At 46.9% G+C, this 20,469-nt stretch overlaps 1 protein-coding gene and 1 long non-coding RNA gene across 5 annotated transcripts; one reads left to right on the forward strand and one right to left on the reverse strand.

Moving 5' to 3' along the window:
* Positions 1 to 10,804: 10,804 nt before the first annotated feature.
* LOC125941798 (uncharacterized) lies at positions 10,805 to 12,026 on the reverse strand. Its single transcript, XM_049659641.1, has one exon. The coding sequence runs from the start codon at positions 12,005 to 12,007 to the stop codon at positions 10,805 to 10,807; it is 1,203 nt and encodes a 400-aa protein (XP_049515598.1). The 5' UTR covers positions 12,008 to 12,026.
* Positions 12,027 to 16,855: 4,829 nt separating this feature from the next.
* LOC119434939 (uncharacterized) lies at positions 16,856 to 20,255 on the forward strand. 4 transcript variants are annotated; one of them, XR_005188710.2, is made up of 12 exons: positions 16,856 to 16,996; positions 17,236 to 17,280; positions 17,446 to 17,474; positions 17,627 to 17,683; positions 17,845 to 17,894; positions 18,055 to 18,098; positions 18,826 to 18,857; positions 19,016 to 19,089; positions 19,249 to 19,292; positions 19,506 to 19,562; positions 19,726 to 19,756; positions 20,186 to 20,255. It is a non-coding gene; the product is annotated as an uncharacterized LOC119434939 (long non-coding RNA). The 4 variants fall into 4 exon arrangements; XR_007464616.1 differs by having other exon boundaries at positions 19,506 to 19,756; XR_005188708.2 differs by having other exon boundaries at positions 19,726 to 20,255.
* Positions 20,256 to 20,469: the final 214 nt, after the last annotated feature.

A 20,469-nucleotide genomic window follows, 5' to 3' on the forward strand; every position in this document is an offset into this window, starting at 1 on the left:
GAATTTGGTGACGAGAACAGTTTCATTGTTTCTTAACCTGTTCAGTCAAAAGTAGTGAGTTGCGACCGCCAGATAATTGTTTACTTCAGTTCTTTTCATGGGACAGCGCTGGCCGACGGGCTTGGCGTCCGACGAAAGGATGAGCACTCTACGCCCAAAGCGTTCGTCGGCCTCCAAGGCAAGTATCTTCTGTGCAGCGATGCAATTTTGACACCCGTACGGCTGATCTTTTCCTGCATCGCTTTCCGCGCTGAAATCTCGAAACGCCCATCAAGTCGAATGGCGGGGCATTTGAATATACAGCTAAAATGGCAGGCCTCCGAAAACAAATTTCGTGCCTATGAGAACAAAATGACGTCACTTCTGTTTTTAACGAATATGACGTCAAATTATTTTTTTCCGCCGGAAGTGTTCTCTCCTCACACAGATGGCGCTAAGCCCCATGAACCTCTGATGAACCACCATGTTTTGAACGGATGGGCCTCTATGGAAGCTTCGCTACCAGAGCGGCTATTCTGGACATTCCGCCATTTTCTTCGAAGCGTGACGTACGCGCGACGCTTACAAAATGGCGCCGATAGCCCCGATTTGCTTTCGTAACGTGACGAAAATTTGACGTTTCGCCTAAGCAACTGTAATGTAGGCATTGAACATAGCGTGGCTGATAAAGCAAAACAGTTTTCCTCCCCAGTAAAAATAAAGCAGCTAGCTCAAAGCGTACGATTATTCCATCAAAATCGTTTCTCGCTTCCGTCGTCTGCATGCGCGCAGGCTGTCGTCTGCTTCATTAGGTAGGATGCGTGTCCTCGGGAAACGGAATGAGTCATCGTATATTGGCGCCCACGCGCTTGCTCTCTACCTTGAGACAACATACGCGACCTGTCAGTGATGATCAGCGCACGCTCTAGGCTGCGTTATCGCTATCTCGTGATCCGCAAGTGACAGCCCGAGTCGTCTGGCTGAGAAGCGGCCGAATATCATCGATAGCATTGCGCGCGCCACAGGTATCCGCTTGCGCGACGCAAGCGCCGGCACTGCCTTCTCTTGTTCACTTCGCTGCTTACTCGCACCGCGAGAGGAAACTTCAAGACGCCGCCTTGCGTACATTTATTTTTATAAATTAAAATTTCGCCATTGTCATAGCCTTTGCTGACGCGAAAAGACATTAATATTGATTACAATATAAACGCAGTGGCGAAAAGTGCAAAAAGTCGCAAGAAGTTTGCTAGTTTCAACTAATATTATTTCAAATAAACGTGTTTTTAATAAAAATGATGGTTCAAAACACAAATGCCACCACCACCCGAGAGCGATGCAAATGCTATGAGCACGCGTTGTGAACAAAAGATTTTCATGGCCCCAAATGACAGGCAAAATGCGGCGATACGCTTGCCTCTCCACTGCCATTGCATATGGCCGCTCATTACCATAATTCGCGCGGCTCGTCGCACCACAAATTATGGCGGAAAATCTCTGCAATGGCGGCCCAGCGCAACGTCACGCAACGTCAAATTGACGTTTACGAAACGGCCCTTCCTGTGACGCTCCTCGCGGGATATTCCTTCAGCCAATTAACAAGCTGACATGCCGGCTGTCTTGGAACGCCACCACATATTCGCGAAATTGCAGATGCATTGTACGAGCTTCTGCACGCTACCGTCCACTTTCTTTTTAAAGCGCTAAAGTCGCAATATAGGTGCCAAGGACCACAAAAATATTAGTCGATAAAACTTGCAGCTCCACGTCATGTTTCGTCATTCTGACAAGAACGCAAAATTGCATTTTTCAAAATTTCCGTTTCCCGGCACAAATTTCAAAACACGTGACCTCTGCACAGCCAATGAGACAGCCAAGATGGCGGATAATGGCGGCCGTGCAGCCGCCATGCGTTTCCAGAATAGAGCCTCAGGTATATTTCCCTTGTTCCTTCTGCATGGGACAAGACACCACTGCACTATTGGACTAAGGCAAGGTGAGAAATTTTGTTTCACAGTCTACGACGCAATTAGGCTTACGGCACTGGACCGTGACTTAAGAAGCAGTTAGCGAAAAATAGCTCGGCCGTCCTGGCGCAGGTAATTTGAGGTAATGAATCGTGCTGGGACATGTTTCGACGCTTCCTATAGGGGATTATTGTAACTTATTTCGGTTCTGTTGAGGCACACTGCCGCACAGGGCGCTGTGACGCAGTTAGCGAGAACCAACTCGGCCGTGGGGCGTAGTCTAGTGCATATTGCTAGGAGAAGTTTGTGCCGCTTTCTCTGACGCCAGACATTACTGAAAAGTAATTTCGTTACTTTTTGGGGTACTTTTGAGGCACGCTGGCCGCACAGCGCGCTGTGAAGCAGTTAGCGATAAGCAGCTCGGCCGTGGTGACAAAGTTAGTTTGGCGTGTAATTAATCTTAGAGGGACAAGTTTGTGACGTTTTTTTGTGGCCCTGAAACAACATATACCTTCTTTCGGTACTCACACCTGCCGAAAACGCGATGGGAGACTTGCAATTCGAAAATTCCGTCTTCTAAAGGACTGAAAACAGGCTTTGCAGCCACGCATTTGTCTTGAGTGCGACTAGAAGCCATTCTGCGAACGTCTAGCATGGTCCGCCTGGGAGCCTCTGTTGCATGCGTCTCTGTGTATGTAGCGTACCGTCGCGTCGCCCGACGCCAAGTTTTGGAAACGCGAAGTCGCCCATGTATTTGCACTGCTTAAGTGCAGAAAATAATGCCCGGAAATGGTGGAATGCTTGGAAATCAGATGTTTTCATATTTTATGGAAATGTTTGGGATGAGTCGGATATTTTCTATGCCATGCATGTAAAAGCGAATTGCTTTTGTTTGTAATGCCGCCCATTCACCGCTTTAGCACGTTTCGCCTCTACACGCAGTATTCCTATATCTAAATACCAAAATTCCACATGCTTGTAACATGTTGTTCCATGCTTGTAAATGTAACATGCTTGTAATTTATTTTTCAGCTGACGCCGTCCGATGTATCTTCATACGGGAACTACTGCTTACGTAAGGTCACAACGTTGGATGAACGCAGAAAAAGCGCGGAACGAGCTTTTATATAGAGCAAAATAACTATTTCCTTGTGAAATTGTATTTGTGAAATATATTTGTGAAATATATATTTGTGAAATTAAATATATGAAGTTATATTTGTGAAATAAATATTTCCTAATTTCACAAGGAGAGGCGCTGCGATCGCCGAGTAGTGCAGACGTGCTCACGTCGGCTCCGTGTTCGTGAAATGATTTTGCTGCATTTTCTTGTGTCTTGTTGCCTAATTTTTACACCAGTCGATCCGTGAAGCTACCAGAACTCTGTCGACACCTCATTTTCAGGTGGGACATTCTATTTTCCTGTGCTACGAACATTTCTTGTGGATCGACCACGTCACCGCCGCGCGTGCACCGGGCTCCCAGGTGCACCGGCTGCGTGCCAGATACGTGGCGCGCACTCGCGCGAGCTCCGTATCACCGATCGAGTTCTCTGCCCCATCAACCAGCATGGACGATCTCGAAGAGACCGCCGAGATGGGCTGGCGAACAACTCGCCTTCGCCAACCGGCGAAGCTGAGTGTCGACTCTTCCTCCCAAAGTGACTCCCCCCCAACCTCAAGCACTCGCTCTCGCTCCAAGACCAGGCCACCAGTCAAACCGCAAGTTCTCAAGGCTGGACGCATGGCTCCGCTACCTTCCAACGAAATCAAGATTATCATTCACCCCAAGGTAGCCCTCAACATCGCCAAAATTGGTAGTCCTACCGTGACTACAGCCGTATTCCAAGCCGCACAGCTCAGCCCAGCAGATATTCAACAAGAAACCGTGTGCCCAACACCCAACAAAACATTGTCGTTGTCAGTACGCCAAGCCCGCAGAACGCCGACTGGTACGTCTGCATAAAATCCATTCAAGTCAATGGGGTCACGCACGATGTTAACGCGTATGAGACGGCTGCCGAAGACACCACGAAGAGAGTCATCCGCGGAATCCCCCTCACCGATACCCCACAGCAAATCAACGCGAATATCGTAAATACCCGCAACCCGCTCGCACTAGCCGCAAAACGCATTGGAACGACAACCATCGTTGTCATCGCCTTCAGCGGCCCCGACGTGGCATATCTGGTTTGTTACGGAGCCACCTTAATCCCATGCTTATTACACCGCAAGCAAATAGAAATTTGCTACCAATGCGGCCGCCTCGGACACCGCATGGATGTTTGCCCTTTTCCCAATAACAAGATCTGCCGAAGTTGCGGAGTCCGCAACCCACCTCCCGACCACACGTGTAACCCCAAATGCTCGCTATGCGGCGGTCCTCATCTGACGGCAGACAAATCGTGCACGGCTCGCCACAAGACACCGTACGTTATTCGCAAGCGCATCGGCGAACGCCGAGCAGCAATGCAAGTAACCCTTCAATAAAGTGACTTCCCGCTCTTGAACTACAAGCACCGCTCCAGATCGCTGTCTCCATCACGCTCGAGGCAACATTGTTCCCGGACCCCTTCACGTTCGAGACAGCGCCGTTCCCGATCCAGATCTACTTCTACGCCACCTGCCAAGCCTCCTACCAATGAGGTGAGCTTCGCAGAAGCCCTTACAGGCGCCTCGCGAGAGGGTCGCAACAGACCTTCCCCAACGCCCACTAACACTAATGATAACGCAGAAATAGCTCACCTCAAAAAAGAAAACGCCATTATGCGCAACCAAATTCACAAGGTCTCGCAAGAGGTTCGCGACCTCAAACAATCCAAAAAAACCCGCTCCTACACCACCCGCCGAAGTGTCCCCCTCCTCTAGCCATGACGCCCCAAGAAAACCGGCCCCCAAAAAGCGGGCCCTTCAAGAGGCTTCAAGAGGCGGGCCAAGTGCGCTCAGAGGTTAAAGACATGCTAGTGTCACTACAAAGCACGACGGAAACACTCCAGAATGCAGTCGAATCCGTACAACACGCCCTTCTCGCCCTGGCACAGCGCGTTACAAACGTTCAAAACCACCTACAAACTCTCCCCATGCCCGCTCCCCCTGCCTGCGAAACCCCGGCACTGCCCATGATGGCATCCCCCAATCCCCATCATGGCCCACCCTAACAACGATACACTTATCTGGCAGTGGAACTGCCCAGGCTATCTCCGCAACCAACCAGCCATGCGTCAACACCTACGTACCCTCACCCGGCAACCGGACGTCATCATGATTGAAGAAACCCATATCGATTCGGTCACCCTCCCAGGTTACCAACCTTTCATCCCGTCAGACGCTTCTCGCCGCCTCTGCACCTTCGTCCGCAACAGAATCACCGCTATTGAACACAGTCTGCACGTCCGAAACATCGAACACCTTCTCGTTGAACTTATACACACTAGGAAACGTAAGGAAAGTATTTTCCTCCTTAACGTGTATAGCCATCCTCTGCCAAAGTTCGAAGCCGCTTTCTGACCCTCTTCAAGAAGGCCCTTAACGTAGCTGGCACCAACCCGCTCGTTATCGGTGGAGACTTCAACCTCCCCCACACGGTATGGGGATATGGCTACTTTACGACGGCGGCTCAAAACCTCTGGCAAGACTCTCAGGGCCTCGGCCACACTTTCATTACCGACCCCATGTTCCCTACACGCCCCGGTACCTCCACTTCCCACAACACTACCCCGACCTCACATTTACCAAGAATGTCACCAACGCCCAATGGAGCAACACACAACATGATCGCGGTAGTGACCACTTCATCATTGTCATATTTATCTCTCTGATAGCTGCAGTCACCGCCAAACCCCGAGAGTTCACCTGGGTTGACTGGGATGCATTTCGCAAGCACCGATCCGCTGACCCGCACGCAGAACGCATAGCGGACATTGATGCATGGACCCGAAATCTCCAATCTGATTGATACCAAGGCAGCCACGCGCACCGTTACCACCGGTGCCCCCGTCGAGCGCATGGACAGCAGACTAGCTCATCTCATCGCGGCTAAAACATCCGTCCTATCCCGTTGGAAAGGGCAACGTCTCAACAGGCGCCTCCGTGCTAAAATAGCCCTCCTCAACAAGGATATCGAAGCCCATTGCCTCACCCTCAGCCGTCAACAGTGGATTGAACTGTGAAATACTGCTGACGGCAAGATCCACTGTGCCTCTTCTTGGAAGCTTCTCAAACTTCCTCGATAGTCAAGCCACCCGCTCTCCCAACAAGATCGCCTCACTAAACTTCTCTATACAGAAACGAAGAAGCAGGGCCGCGCCCAACTCTTAGACCACCTTACTAACAAGTATCTCCCCGTGGACCCAGTGCAGTCTCACGGCTCCTACACCGGGGCCCCCATCCCCCACTGGACGAAAATTTAGTGTCGCTGAGATTCAAGCCGCCCTACACAAATTAAACAGCCGGTCTGCCCCTGGCCCCGATGGGGTCACTAACAACCCATACAAAAATACTTCCTTACTTTCTTTAGAACTCTTACCAACTTTCTATCAACTTTAGTAACACTCTATATACTTTTACTTTCTATTAACACATCTTACAAGAAAGTTGGTAGGATCTGTCTTTACTTCGGTTTGAAGAAAGTTTGTTTAAAGAAAGTTTAAAGAAAATTGTTAGGCTCTGTTTTAACTTTCGTTTGTAGGAAGTTTTTCAAAGAAATTTGGTAGGCTCTGTATTGACTACGGTTGAAAGAAAGTTTCTTTAAAGAAAGTTTTAAAAAAGTTGGTAGGCTGTGTTTTAACTTTTGTTTGTACGAAGTTTATTCAAAGAAAGCTTAAAAAAGTTAATAGGCTCTGTTTTTATTTTCGTTTGAAGAAAGCTTGTTTAAAGCACCATTAAAGAAAGTTGATAGGCTCCGTTCTTGTTTTCGCTTGAAGCAAGTTCGTTTGAAAGAAAGTTTAAAGAAAGTTGGTAGGCTCTGTCTTTACTTTTGTGTAAAGAAAATTATAACATTGTATTTGTTTTCATTCATTTGCTCATTTAACACTGCAATAAAGAAGCATAACATGCAATATCGGTAATACAACAATTAGTACGAATAAACTAAGTGTCATACTGATAATTGCTTCCTGCAGTTTAAGAGAAAGCGAGGAGACAGAATAATTTTTGTTATTACGCGTGCATATATAATTAGCAGCAGCTAAGGTAAATATCTTAGCCTGCCCCAGTGAAATTGTATATAACGTTTTCCTACTTCAAAAAAAAAGGTAGTTGTACACTGACTGGTACTCGAACCCGGGACATCTGCGTGTGAGGCAGAGACGTTACCACTACTCCACGTATTATATTTTTTTTTCTTTATTGCATGGAAATATTAGTAGTTATATGCGAAAATTAGTTGCGTTACATATATACATACATGACAAAACAAATCCACACAGCGCTAGGCAGTCGAATGAAAGTTCAAAAATCGGGTAAACAAAACACAAGCGTCCAGATACGAAATCCATTCAGGAACGGGGTCAAGGTTGCAACAACACTCCGCACTTGAGCAGCCTCTTCTCGAAAGACAGACCTTGTCGAGCGGGGTGGCTCGGCATGTCTGTCGATCATTCGGCTTCTCCATAATGAATACAGTCCTAATAACATAAACAAATCATATGGTGCATTACTGATTGTCTTTTTGAAAGGAAGGAACCGGATACCGTAAGGTGTTAGAGGAAATTCTTTTTTGATAGTTCTTTGTAAAATGTCCCAAAAATAAAATGCATCACGACAAAGAATAAAGCAATGTTCTATTGTCTCAGGTTGGCTGCACAGTCTACAATTTGTATTCCACGGTACATATAATCCTTTCTCATGAAGCCATGTTTTAACTGGCAGAGTGGAAGTGTGCAGCTTAAAGAAGAATGTTTTCGCTGCTGGCGTTATACACATTCGACGAACACGGCAAAGAACATCTTGACCAAATAGAGACAGATATGGCTTTCGATACATAGGTGCAGGGAAAAGGTTATTTACAAGTGCTATATTTAGCGATGTTCGATCAACGCTAAATAAATATTCTAACGTGAATCTGGCTTTTAAAAATGAGATAGTATCCACGAGTTCTTTTAGGAAGCCCCATAACGGCAGTTCTTGAGCAGAGTTGGTCGTGACAAAAAGAAAAGGGAGGTGTGAAGCAAGACGTGTTCTGTTAACTGCAAGGAGGAAAGGATGACGGACATTTTTAAGGTAAAATAATCGCATGACCAATTGTCTCACAAACAAATGCACAAGACTGAGACCTCCCTTCTCAAGTGGAAGAAAAAGATTATCCCTTCTCATGGCTTCCCATGATGACTGCCAAATAAAAGATGCAAATATTCTGTGGAATGCCTGAACATGGACGCGGGAGCAGTGCAATACCTGCAGAACATAAAGAAGCTTAGAAGCCAGGAATATATTGCACGCCTTAGCTCTTGCGAAAATGGAGAAGTCGCGTCCCTGCCAGGTTGTCACCTTTCGACGGATTGTGGTTATCGCGGATGTCCAATGAGGTCCACTATTACGGAAGTTATCGAGAGGCACACCAAGATATCGCAGCGAAGACTGATCCCAATGAATATTCGAGAACACAGAGGGAGTTAGAGCCCACATGCCTAGCCAAAACCCCCTACTTTTATCAAAATTTACACTAGCTCCTGCCATTTCACAGAAACGCAAGGTAGTGTTTATTGTCTCAGTAATACTGGGCTTATCGATGCAAAAGAAGGCAATGTCATCCGCATAAGCTAGAACTTTAATTTCTTCATCTGCATACCTGTATCCCTTAATGCTTGAGTTATAAAGCACGCTTAAGCAAAGAGGTTCCAAGTATATTGCGAAAAGTAAAGGCGAGAGCGGACAACCCTGACGGACGGATGACTGCACCTGTATTACACCTGAGAGGGTACGGTTCACAATTAACTTTGTAGTACACCCTTTATAACAAAGTGCTATACCATTATATAATGCATCACCTAACTGCAGATGTCGCAGTAATCGGAATAAAAAACTGTGCTGAACCTTATCAAAGGCTTTGGCGAGGTCAATCTGAAGAAGAGCTACTTGATCCATGCTACCTTCTAAGCACTCAAGGACTGAACGTGCGATATGAATATTTGTTTGTATAGAGCGTCCTCGAATTCCACATGTTTGATGGTCACCAACTAATTTAGCAATTACTGTCTGCAACCTATTTGTAAGTACTTTTGCAAATATTTTATAATCGACGTTACATAATGATATCGGCCTATATCCGTTTACACTCTTTAATACTTCATTATCAGTGCTCTTTGGGATTAGGGTCGTATGGCCCTGATAGAAAGTCGGAGGAAGCTCACCATGTTTATAAGCGTCTTTGAAAACCTGCTCAAGAAAGGGACACAGGAATTCCTGAAATTTTACATAAAACTCGGCACTAAGGCCATCAGGGCCAGGTGTCTTGTTTTTCTGCAGAGTTTCAACAGCAAGCTTAATTTCTTCTCGAGTTATTGGCTCGTCAACGCTGACTCGATCATCATCTTGTAATTGTGGCATAAGAGAAATAAATTGATCGGCTTTTTCTTCGTAATCCTGCTGAAGCGTAACTGCAGTGAAAAGATTTTTATAGTGATCTTCAAATATGGTGATTATCTGCGACGTTTCTGTATATATGGAACCACCAGATTCAATTTGTAATATCTGCTTTGAAAGCGCGTATCGCTTTTCATCACCAAGAGCCCTTTTTGTGGGCTCCTCATCTGTGAAACGAGTTGTGCGTGAACGCACCACTGCTCCTCTGTACGCTTCCGTCTCATATTTCTGTACCTCTGCTCGAACTGTATTTATCTCGTCGCTATACAAACCTGGCTCCTGGCTTTCGAAAGCGTGCAGCTTATGAAGTAGATTATAAAGGTGATGTTTTTCTGCATTTTTTCTTTGAGATAGCTCACATGAAATAGCAATCGCTTCATTTTTTACTCTCTGTTTGAACATTTCCCATTGAGCAAACAGTGGGAGCTGTCGACATTGCGTTATCTCTAGAAATAATTCTTTCACTTTGTTTACACATTTTTCCTCTCGTAAAAGTTCTGTGTTAAGTTTCCACAATTCCCAATTTGGAGTAAACTTGCGAAACTTTCTGGGACCCCATGAAACAGACACTAAACAATGGTCTGTGAAAAATATAGGCTTCACGGCGTAGTTGTGAATGTGAGACCAGAGATCCGTCGAAACATACACACGATCAAGTCGAGCATGAGAGACGCCTTGAAAGTGCGTGAACCGCACGCAAGAAGGCGTGTAGGCTCCCACGTCTATTAGATTGTGGTCTTCCACTAATTGCTGAAGCAAAGTTGCACTTGCATCATAACGCTTTGTTAGGTATGAATGGTCTCTATGATCACAAACACAGTTAAAGTCTCCCAAAACTACCAAATCTCTGTCAGTGTCTAGGAACGGAGCAAGAGACAGAAAGAAAGCCTTCCTGTCGCTCACTTTTAGGGGAGCATAGACACAAATAAACCGCCAATTACGGGAACGAAAAGAGAGGTCACAACATAGAAAGCGTCCTTCCCCATCAACACGTAGCGACAATGAAGCGTGATTCAACTGCTTTCTAACTAACAAAAAGCACCCAGCGGAAGCACCACACGCTTGGCTAACACACACCTCATAATCTGGTTGAAAAATTTGCAGCGCAAGGTTAGCATCGGTAGCAGAAGAAATCTTGGTCTCTTGCACTGCACCAACATCAATTTCATGCTGCCTAAGCACATGGATTAACTGCTGCTGACGCCGTATACTCCGCAGCCCACGCACGTTGAGTGTCGCTACACATAAGGGGAGGGTGAAGGCGGTAGCCATTTTGCTCACCTAAAGCTTTTGTTCTTCATCACCCTTGGCCACAGGTAAATCTGTGGTCTTGCTCCCTTTGCACTTCTTTATAGCACTCTCCTTACTTCGCTGACAAAACCGCCGCGGCACACCATCACCAGGGGAGGGAACCCGTTGAGCACTAGAAGGCACACTCTCGGGTGCCTGTACTGCACTCCCCGTTGTTTCATCGTTGCACGGTGCCGGACGCTTCCTCGCTTGACTGCTGTCCATCGCCTCTTCTTCCTTGTCGCCATCGGGGGGCTTTTCTTTAAGGTTTTCTAGGTCATGTGTGCAAACCGAGTTATTGCCAGTAGCTTTGCTTGGGATGCTGTGGCTGCTCGGCATTGGCTCTGGAGACTCCTGTTCTTCGTCCCTGATGCCGCCTGTGGCTTCTCCGGTAGCATCGACTATCTCTGTAGCATCCATGAGATGGTCCAGTTGGGGCTCTTCTGCGCTGTGCTGCCCAGAACGAAGCTTATTGGCATAGGTCGATACACAGGCGTACACCGAGTGGCCAAATCGGTGGCACTGCAAGCACCTCGGCGTTCTGCATTGTCGACGGACATGTCCCACACGCTTGCAACGAAGGCACAGCGGAGGCCTGCCGGGGATAAGTACCAGGCACTGGTGTCCATAAATGGACATAATGTGTGGTATTGAGCTTACGGTGACAGTATCTTTGAGCACCAAGGAAACCTCCCGGTTTGTCGTCACCCACTGTTCCATACCAGTGCATCTCCACACCTCTCTCTCGACAGACTTCACCTGACCGTACGCCTGGAACGCCTCTTCAACCCGTCGAGCTTCAAGGTGAGGCGGAAGCCAGAGTAATTTGAGCTTGATATTTTTAGTCTCCGGATCTATCACCATGCACTTCAGTCCTTTGACACGGAGCTCACCACAGGCGACGAGTTTATGTTTCGCCGCACTACTAGCGCAGGTAACCATCCATACATGGCTCATCTGATACTGTCCTACACCTATAATATCTGCAGTATCCACTACTTCAAGCAGAGCGTCTCGGAAGTCAGGAGCACGGTATGGTCTGCCACTCAAGTCCGCATGAAGAAAAATGGAATTCAGCACATCGTTACCGGTTGGTAGACGCGGGAGGACAACTTTGTAGCTTGCATCTTCATTCAGAAACGGAGTCGACGATCCTCGGCCTGAGGCCGATACGCTGTTTCCAGCAGAGAGCATTCCAAGCACAGCCGTTCCACTCGGCTTCTTCTTCTTCTTCAGGCACACTAGCAAGGTCAGCAAGCATGCGAACCATATGATTGCGTTCGAGCGCCCTCGGCGAAAGCAACCACCTAAAAACGCGGTACGCGCGAGCGGCGCAGCGTGGCGCCAGCGGTCGAGCGCTGTACGGGGGCGCAAATAGAAATACGCTTCCGGGGCGGCATAAGACGCATCCAGACACAGTGGAGACCAGGAAAGGACTGCCTGACCCTTCTTCTTTATTCCTCGAGCCCCTCTTGCGAGCGCGAGCTCGGCGCCAAGGCGCAAGACACGTACGCACCAAGCGTCGTCTGCTCTCGCTCGTGACATGGCCGGGTTTTGAAACAAGTCGTCCCGACTGTTTACAACACTAAAAACACAACACATAACATTCGCAATGGTACAACAGGAATTATCTAAAACATAAGCAAACTTGAAGAGCAATCATACAACAGTAACTATTTACAAGGGCAAGCTTTGTCGTCCCATTTTTACACACGTAAATAAATGTAATCACTGGAACTATACTACACCACACACTTCACTGCATCCATACGGCGTCAGACACATGTACGGCTTAGTCCGATGCACGAGGTTGTTCCATCTCTGCAATTGGGCTCAGGTAGGGCTTCAATTTCTCCACATGCACAATGTCCGTTCCCATGTTATCGGCAAGTTCGATCTCGTAGTTCACGGGAGACAGTCTGTTCCCTACCTTGTGAGGGCCGTTGTACCATGTGGTCGATTTAACACCGGAGGGTGGAGCCTTAAGAAGCACTAGTTGTCCTCTTTCGAACACAACGTCCTTGTGGTGCTTGTTGAAGTAGTCCTTCTGTTTTTCTTGTGCCAGTCTGATGTACGCGGCCGCAAGTTCTCTAGCTTTTTTCAGTCTTTCGCTCACTACCGCGCCATAACTGGAATCTTCTTTCAGTTCTTCAAGTTCTAGGCGGCTGTAATCAACGTCTAGTGGAAGCACTGGATCTCTACCATAAACTAAGAAGAATGGAGTTTGTCGAACCGTGTCCTGGTACCCGGTGTTGTAGCAAAATACAACATATGGGAGTACATCAGCCCACTTTTCTCCCCCGGCGGTAGTCATGGCAATCATCTGCTTGATAGTCTTGTTAGCCCTTTCGCACAAGCCATTTGCTGCAGGATGATATGCGATAGTGGCAGCATGTGTGATGCCACGATGTTTGAGGTAAGCTTCAGTAGATCGTGCCATCATTTGAGTACCGCGGTCTGTAATAATCGTGGCTGGGCATCCGTGCTTCAAGACAATTCTGCGCTCAATGAACTTTTGAACTGTCGTGGCTTCTATATTCCTCAAGGGTTTTGCCTCAACAAACTTCGTGAGGTAGTCAATGGCTACGATGATATATTTATATCCTCGAGAGTTCTTGAATGGTCCTATGATGTCCATCCCAACTGTATGAAAAGGGCTGTGCACTTCTATCGGTTGTAGTAATCCATAAGGCAGCGATGTCGACATCTTCATCCTCTGACAAAGGTCGCAGTGACTCACATACCGTTTGACATCCGTATAGAGCTTTGGCCAGTAGTACTTGGACCTCAGCGCTTCGAATGTTCTTCTGATGCCCATGTGGCCACCGTACCTTCCTTCATGCCTTTCTCGAAGTGCCTCAGCCTGTCGCTGAGAAGGAAGGCAGAGGAGAAATCGACTGCTGACCGCACCTTGATCTCTCCTGTACAGTACCTCATTGTGCATCAAAAATTTCTTTTGGGCCCGTTTCTGTTGCTTCTTTGTGCCCAATGCACCATTAAGCAGATCCAGGACTTTAGCACAGAATGCGTCCTCACGCTGTTCACCCATGTTGCCACAGTATCGCAGTGGTGGATAGGATACAGCAAGGATTTGGCCTTTCTCTGGAACAATGGGAGGTGTCCTTGAGAGACAATCTGGTGCGCTGTGCAAGATTCCTGATTTGTAAGTGACGTCAAAGTCGAACTCCTGCAAAATCAGCGGCCAACGGAGGAGACGTTGGTTACCTTCCTTGTAGCGCAAAATCCAGCAAAGGGCGTGGTGGTCACTGACAACTTGAAATTTGCGGCCTATCAAGTATGGTCGCAACTGTTCTAATGCCCATTTCACAGCGAGGGCTTCCAGTTCCGTCGAAGAATAATTGACCTCTGCGCCTTTAAGTGCCCTGCTCAGGTATAACACTGGGCGATATCGTCGCTCTTCATCTTCTTGCAGCAACAGACCTCCTAAGCCGAGACGAGATGCGTCTGTGTGTACTTGCACCCTAAATTCCGTTCTCTCCGAGAATAGTTTGAGGACAGGCGGCTGACACAAAGCGCACTTTAATGTCTCAAAGGCGACTTGCTGATCCTCTTCCCAGGAAAAAGCAGAATTCTTCTTCAGGAGGGATCGTAGAGGTGCAGCGGTAACGCTGTAGTTAGGGATAAACTTCCGGAAGTATGACGTAAGCCCCATGAATGACTGGAGTTCCTGTACGGTTCGAGGAGGCCGGAACATCTGAACAGCTGCCAGTTTCGATGGGTCAGGACTTACACCATCTTTTGTGACAACATGCCCAAGGTAATTAATAGTAGTGCAGAAGAAGTAACACTTCTGTGGTTTGAACTTCAAAGCTGCTTTCTGGAACCTTGAAAAGATGTCCCTGAGGTGCGAAACATGGTCTTCAAATGTCTGACTGAAGACTACGCAATCATCCATGTAGACGAGAGCATTGTCATACCTAATTCCGTCAATGATTGTATCGACGGCTCGTTGACACGTGAAAGGAGCACCTTTAAGACCAAACGGCATCCGTAGGAATTCGTAGAGACCCCAAGGTGTAACGAAAGCCGTCTTCTGTATGTCATCTGGATGCATGGCTATCTGATAAAAACCAGACACCAAGTCCATGACAGAAAAGTACTTGCTTCCGGTGAGCGCCTGCAGGGCATCTTCAATCCTTGGAAAAGGGTAAACAATATCTTCAGTCACTGCGTTGAGCCGTCGATAATCGACGCACATGCGTGTTGTCCCGTCTTTCTTCGCTACTAGGACCAGCGGTGAAACCCTAGGGCTTCGAGAAGGCCGGACTATGTTGGCATCGATGAGGTCCTTGATCAGACTCTTGACGAGGTCACGTTGCGCAGGAGACAATCTGCGAGGTCGTTGGGAGATAGGCTTTGCATCCCCAGTTGGAATACAATGTTCCTCAACTTTGCATGAGCCTACATCCGTACTTGATTGTGCGAAGCAAGCAGCATGCTGCGCTAACAACTCCTTCACGACCTGCAGCTCACTTGAGGATAACGTTGTGCCAACGTTAAAGTTTACGTCACCAATTTGGATTGAGCAATGCTGCGGGTCAACAGCTGCATAGGCTGGTGGTTCATCAAGATCCTCAGGAGAAGGCAGGCATGAAACTTGGAGGATCTGTTGACAGTCTTCCACAGAGAGTTCAATGTCCTCTATTCCCCCTGCTTCTTCTACGACTCCAACTGTCATCTGAGATGGAAGCACGATGGCTTGGGGTGAACAGTTCGTAAGCAAAACCTTGACTATTTTTTCGGATGCATCTGCAACCATGGGCTCCACAATGACCGAATAGCGGTCGTACAAGAGCTTTGTCCCTGTGATGACCATCACAGGGATGCAGATTCCACCCGGGCGGCGTCATCCAACTGTTTGAACACATCGATGGAACACTGGGCGGTCGCCATGTTGGGTTTACGGAGCCGACGCTGTCCTGAAGGCAGCGGTTCGACCAAAGGAACGCGCAGCGAGCGACGACCCCACATCAAAAAGGAATAAACGTCTTCATAGCTCACCCCGAGCCGTTGGGCGCCAAATGTGACGTGCCGTTGTGGTCGTCGGTTTCTATGGGTTCCGGGGCGGCATAAGACGCATCCAGACACAGTGGAGACCAGGAAGGGACTGCCTGACCCTTCTCCTTTATTCCTCGAGCCTCTCTTGCGAGCGCGAGCTCGGCGCCAAGGCGCAAGACACGTACGCACCAAGCGTCGTCTGCTCTCGCTCGTGACAGCGAGAAAAGCTGACTTTGGAGTGTGGTGTGTGAGCTTGAAAGTTGTGTTTTGGGTCTGTGAGTGTGAGTGTCGGCCAGCAATAGATACACTCAAGCAATCACGGCGCGGGTCTTCGTCGTCTTCTTCAACGTGCCACGGAAAAACACAGTTCAAAGTTCGCGCCCATCTGCTCCGGCGAGCTGCAGAACCCCTGATTGGAGGCGCAAAGAGAGGTGGCACACCAACAAGGCTGCACTTCCGGCTTCAAAAAAGTGACGTGAGGGCCTCTCCTGTTTGCTTCCTCCATGCCAAAACCTGACGTCCATGACGTATTTTCTGCTATCAGAAACGCTTTCGCCGCATTCAACCAGCAAAAGCAAAGCCTTTAAGATCTGCGTTTAAAAAAATTTAGAGGACGCATGGAGCTATGAGAGAACGCACCCTATGAGGCGTCTGTCAAAAATTCGGCATCTACGACGTGTGTCTCGCTCTATAAAAAGCATAGAGTTTCACAGTGTTATAGTGAGAAACTCTATGATAAAAAGCTTTCACTGCATTCAACCAGAAAAAAAATTTAACATTTAAAATTTGTATTTGTTATCCAGAGGACGCCTCCCTATGTACATAGGCGTGGATTTATGTCCAAAACACGACAGTCTATAACGTATTTTTGGCTATCAAAAAGCTTCCGCCGCACACAACCAGCAAAAGCACAGCCTTTAAGATCAGCATTTAAAATCCAGAGGACGCCACCTTATGAGGCGTGGCTAGCGTGTCTTTGGACACCGCTAGAGTGAGTAGCAGCGCTTTGTCGAATATGTGCCAGTTGGGCCAGTCTATTGGCTCAGTCGCTCCCTAGGAACTCTGGGTTGTGTTGCTGGTAGGCGTGTTGTCGCAGCCACGTTTTGGGGTGCGTGTTGAAGGTGCTTCGAGTCAATCCATTTTCATCGTTTGAAATATGAAGTGGTAAGAATTATAATGCTGCTTTTTATGTTATGCCCGCTTCATCACTCACAATGCGGGTTTTATTTTGTGTGTTTTTTTGCCGCATTTAAGAAAAATTGTACTCGCATAATGATGATATTACACAGACCTGTTCCTAACTGTTTTGAAGGAATGTTATTGCTGAATCTAAACAATGTAATGTATCTGTTCATACGTACTACTTTGTGAGCTAGCGCTGATGTTATTTTTAAACTTTTCAGTGTACCTGTGGCTATTCAACGTGCCGGTATCGAGCTACCACGTGTGTACGTATGCCGTTTGTCTTTGTTATCGTTGCTAATCGCACGTGATGCTTGTTATCCCTGTCCTACTGATAAGTGAGGAATATAATTCACTGATGCCAGTTTCTTTTTTCTTTTTTATTTATGTTTATTGTAAAAGGTTCATACAGTTGCATGCTTTTCTTGCAGGTACCGGACCGCGCGGCGGTCACGTAAAAGTAAGTATTGGCGCACGCTGTACTCATTTGTGCACCTGATGAATTACCTAGCTCACCGAGTTCGATGACGATAAAAAGTGTCTGACCGCACATCTGCTTGTGCATGTGCCGTTAGTCGTGGTTACTGTTAACCACGAGTTTGTATGTTGCAGCACGAACTGGCCCTGCTGGCGTGAGCTGAACAGTGCTGTGGATGTAGGCGTCCGTTAGTAAGTATTAGCGCAAGCTGTACTCATTTGTGCACCTGATGAATTACCCAGCTCACCGAGTTCGATGACGATAAAAAAAAAAAAAAGTGCCTGACTGCACATCTGCTTGTGCGTGTGCCGTTAGTCTCGGTTACTTCTAACCACGAGTTTGTATGTTGCAGCACTCTCCCTGCCGGCGTAAGCCGAACACTGATGTGGAGGCACCGTAATAGTAAGTATTGGCGCAAGCGGTACTCATTTGTGCACCTGATGAATTACCCAGCTCACCGAGTTCGATGACGATAAAAAAAAAAAAGTGCCTGACTGCACATCTGCTTGTGCGTGTGCCGTTAGTCTCGGTTACTTCTAACCACGAGTTTTGTATCTTGCAGCTCTGTCTGGTCCCTGCCGGCGTAAGCTGAACACTGCTATCGAGGTAGGTCACGTGTAGCACTGGTTTCACCAGGCTGTCAACTGCAATATTTAGGCATCTTGAAACACTTTCTAAAACAGGTTCATGTAAGATAATGGAACTCTGTTATTCGCAGAAGATCCTCTGATCTTGGGGTGTGAAGTAACATTTCTATTCCATTTGTCCAATTCGTGCCCTGTAAAATGAGTTACATGGAGTAACATACTGACTGCACGCTCCGCATTATCTATCCTTTGTGTGCGGTAAGCGACCCTTACTAACATGTAAGGATGGCACAAGTGTTGCTAGTGTGAAAATAGATTGCTATCTAGCATGGCTCAGTGTGATAAAGTGCCTGCACAAAAATATGATGTGCAATGTTCCCACATTTGTCTTAACTCCGGCAGTTTGAACATGGCAGTACTCATTTCAAGCATGGAAAAAGCTGGCTTGGTGTTTGCCAGGTGATGTCAGCCAGTCTATTGTGTGTTAGCGCCTTGTGACAATCGCAATTCAGAATGTGCTGGCAAACGGAACCTGTCCCACTGTACAAGTTACCATTCTATGTTGTAAACCTGTTATGCGATTGTGTAAATAATTGTAGTTGACAGTCTGTGTTGCACTAGTCTGATGATTCTTTGACAAGCATATGTCTGAAATTATTTGCGGACACTTAATTTAACTGAATGCATTTCGCATTCATTGAATTGTGATTGGTAGGCTTTGTTCTGACATTGCTCTGAAATTCCAGGGGCAACTACCCGCACTCTTGCAATGTAAGAGGTGAGTATTGCAAGCAATTTGCACTCATTATTGCGTGTGATGAACTTTTTGTCTCGTTCGTATGAAAACACTGATTCTATGAAAATGTACTGATGCTTTGCCGACTTGGCGAGATAGTGGTTTTTGTGCAGTTTCAGTAATTGCACTTCGTATTTCAGGACGAGGAGGAAGTGAAGCGAAAGATGGCTGAACATGAGCGCTGGTGGATGTATCATCTTGCCACATCTCAAAGGTTGGTTAATGTACCAGCTTGGTTGTCTTGCTTGTTGTTGTGATGATCAAGTATTTCATACCTTTGCATGGTGAAATACACTTGCCCTCTCTGATTAATCGGTTTTCTTGTAGGTTTGAAAAGTGCACTGCTATTGCTGAACATTTTCCTTTGTTCCAGGTTTCCTTGAAATGCCTGTGCAGTCAAATGCAGTCGGCGAGAAGGTTAGTATCTTTTCCCCCAAGCCTAGTTATGTTCTTTGGTGCTTTTATTATAGGTTTTCTACAATACCTTCAACTGAATTTTTTTGTGATGAATTGGATACTGCCCCAGTCCTACTTTTCGTGCGGATCAGTGTTTCTGACGTTTTGCATAGCATTAATTCTAACTGATGAGCAACTGTACTGCTGGTGCTAATAGCTTTTTCATTCTTCTAGGCTTTTCACTGCCTTGGCTCCTCTAGGCTTCTCGCTGTGCTTCTACTGCTGTAGTGGGTGAGTGGATCTTTATTTTAATTTGACTTTTTGTGCTGATGAATTAGATACTGCCCCAGTCCTACTTTTCGTGCGGATCAGTGTTTCTGACGTTTTGCATAGCATTAATTCTAACTGATGAGCAACTGTACTGCTGGTGCTAATAGCCTTTTCATTCTTCTAGGCTTTTCCCAGTGCCTCGGCTGCTCTAGTTGGTGAGTGGATCTGTTCCAATCTTTTCCCTCTTTTGTATGCAACCTAGTGTGAACGGATTGGTTCTCTTGTAATTTTTGTGTTCCGGGCATTGTGGTATGGCCACCTGCATGTATTCATACTGATGAGTGGGGCTCTGGTACCAGCGTATGTAAATAACTGCCACTTTTAGCTTCCGATTTTAAATTTGAAACTCTTTTTATTAGTTTACCATCTGCAAGACCGTTCAAGCTTGCCAAGTAGCCAGTTCTCATGAGCCAGACAGTAGTGTTGCAGGCATAACTGATGGAACTCAACTTTTCATTGTTTCTTGCTTTTATCATTGTGCAACTAATCTGTATCAAATGTGGCTGTGCAATGTACTCTATTTTTTAATTGATGGGTATTTCCTATGAAGAGTGCATCAATGGTTTTGTTCATTGTTCCTACAGATACAGCGGGATGCCAGCCACTGCATCTTCACGAAACAGCTTTTGACAAAATAAAAAGTTTTAATTCAAACTGCTTCTTATTGCCTCTGCTGCTACTGGTTGCAAACCACCAGGTGATGTCGCACTAAGTGCGATAGACAAGCTATAACTTTACAGGGCTGTATTAGCACTTTAGGCTGCTGCTTGCCCTACGTTTATAGACAGTTTTTCCATGGGTGCCGCCATTGTGCAGGCAGTGGCACCATCTAAGGATAGTTGGCATGCTGGCCTGGGCGAACCCCAGT

The sequence above is a fragment of the Dermacentor silvarum genome, unplaced genomic scaffold (assembly GCF_013339745.2).
Source record: "Dermacentor silvarum isolate Dsil-2018 unplaced genomic scaffold, BIME_Dsil_1.4 Seq328, whole genome shotgun sequence".
NCBI classification, from domain to species: Eukaryota; Metazoa; Arthropoda; class Arachnida; order Ixodida; family Ixodidae; genus Dermacentor; species Dermacentor silvarum.

What these genes read in the sequence shown, in the direction of transcription:
- LOC125941798 (XM_049659641.1), bottom strand. Translation starts at nt 12,007, where the DNA reads ATGCTCTCTGCTGGAAACAGCGTATCGGCCTCAGGCCGAGGATCGTCG.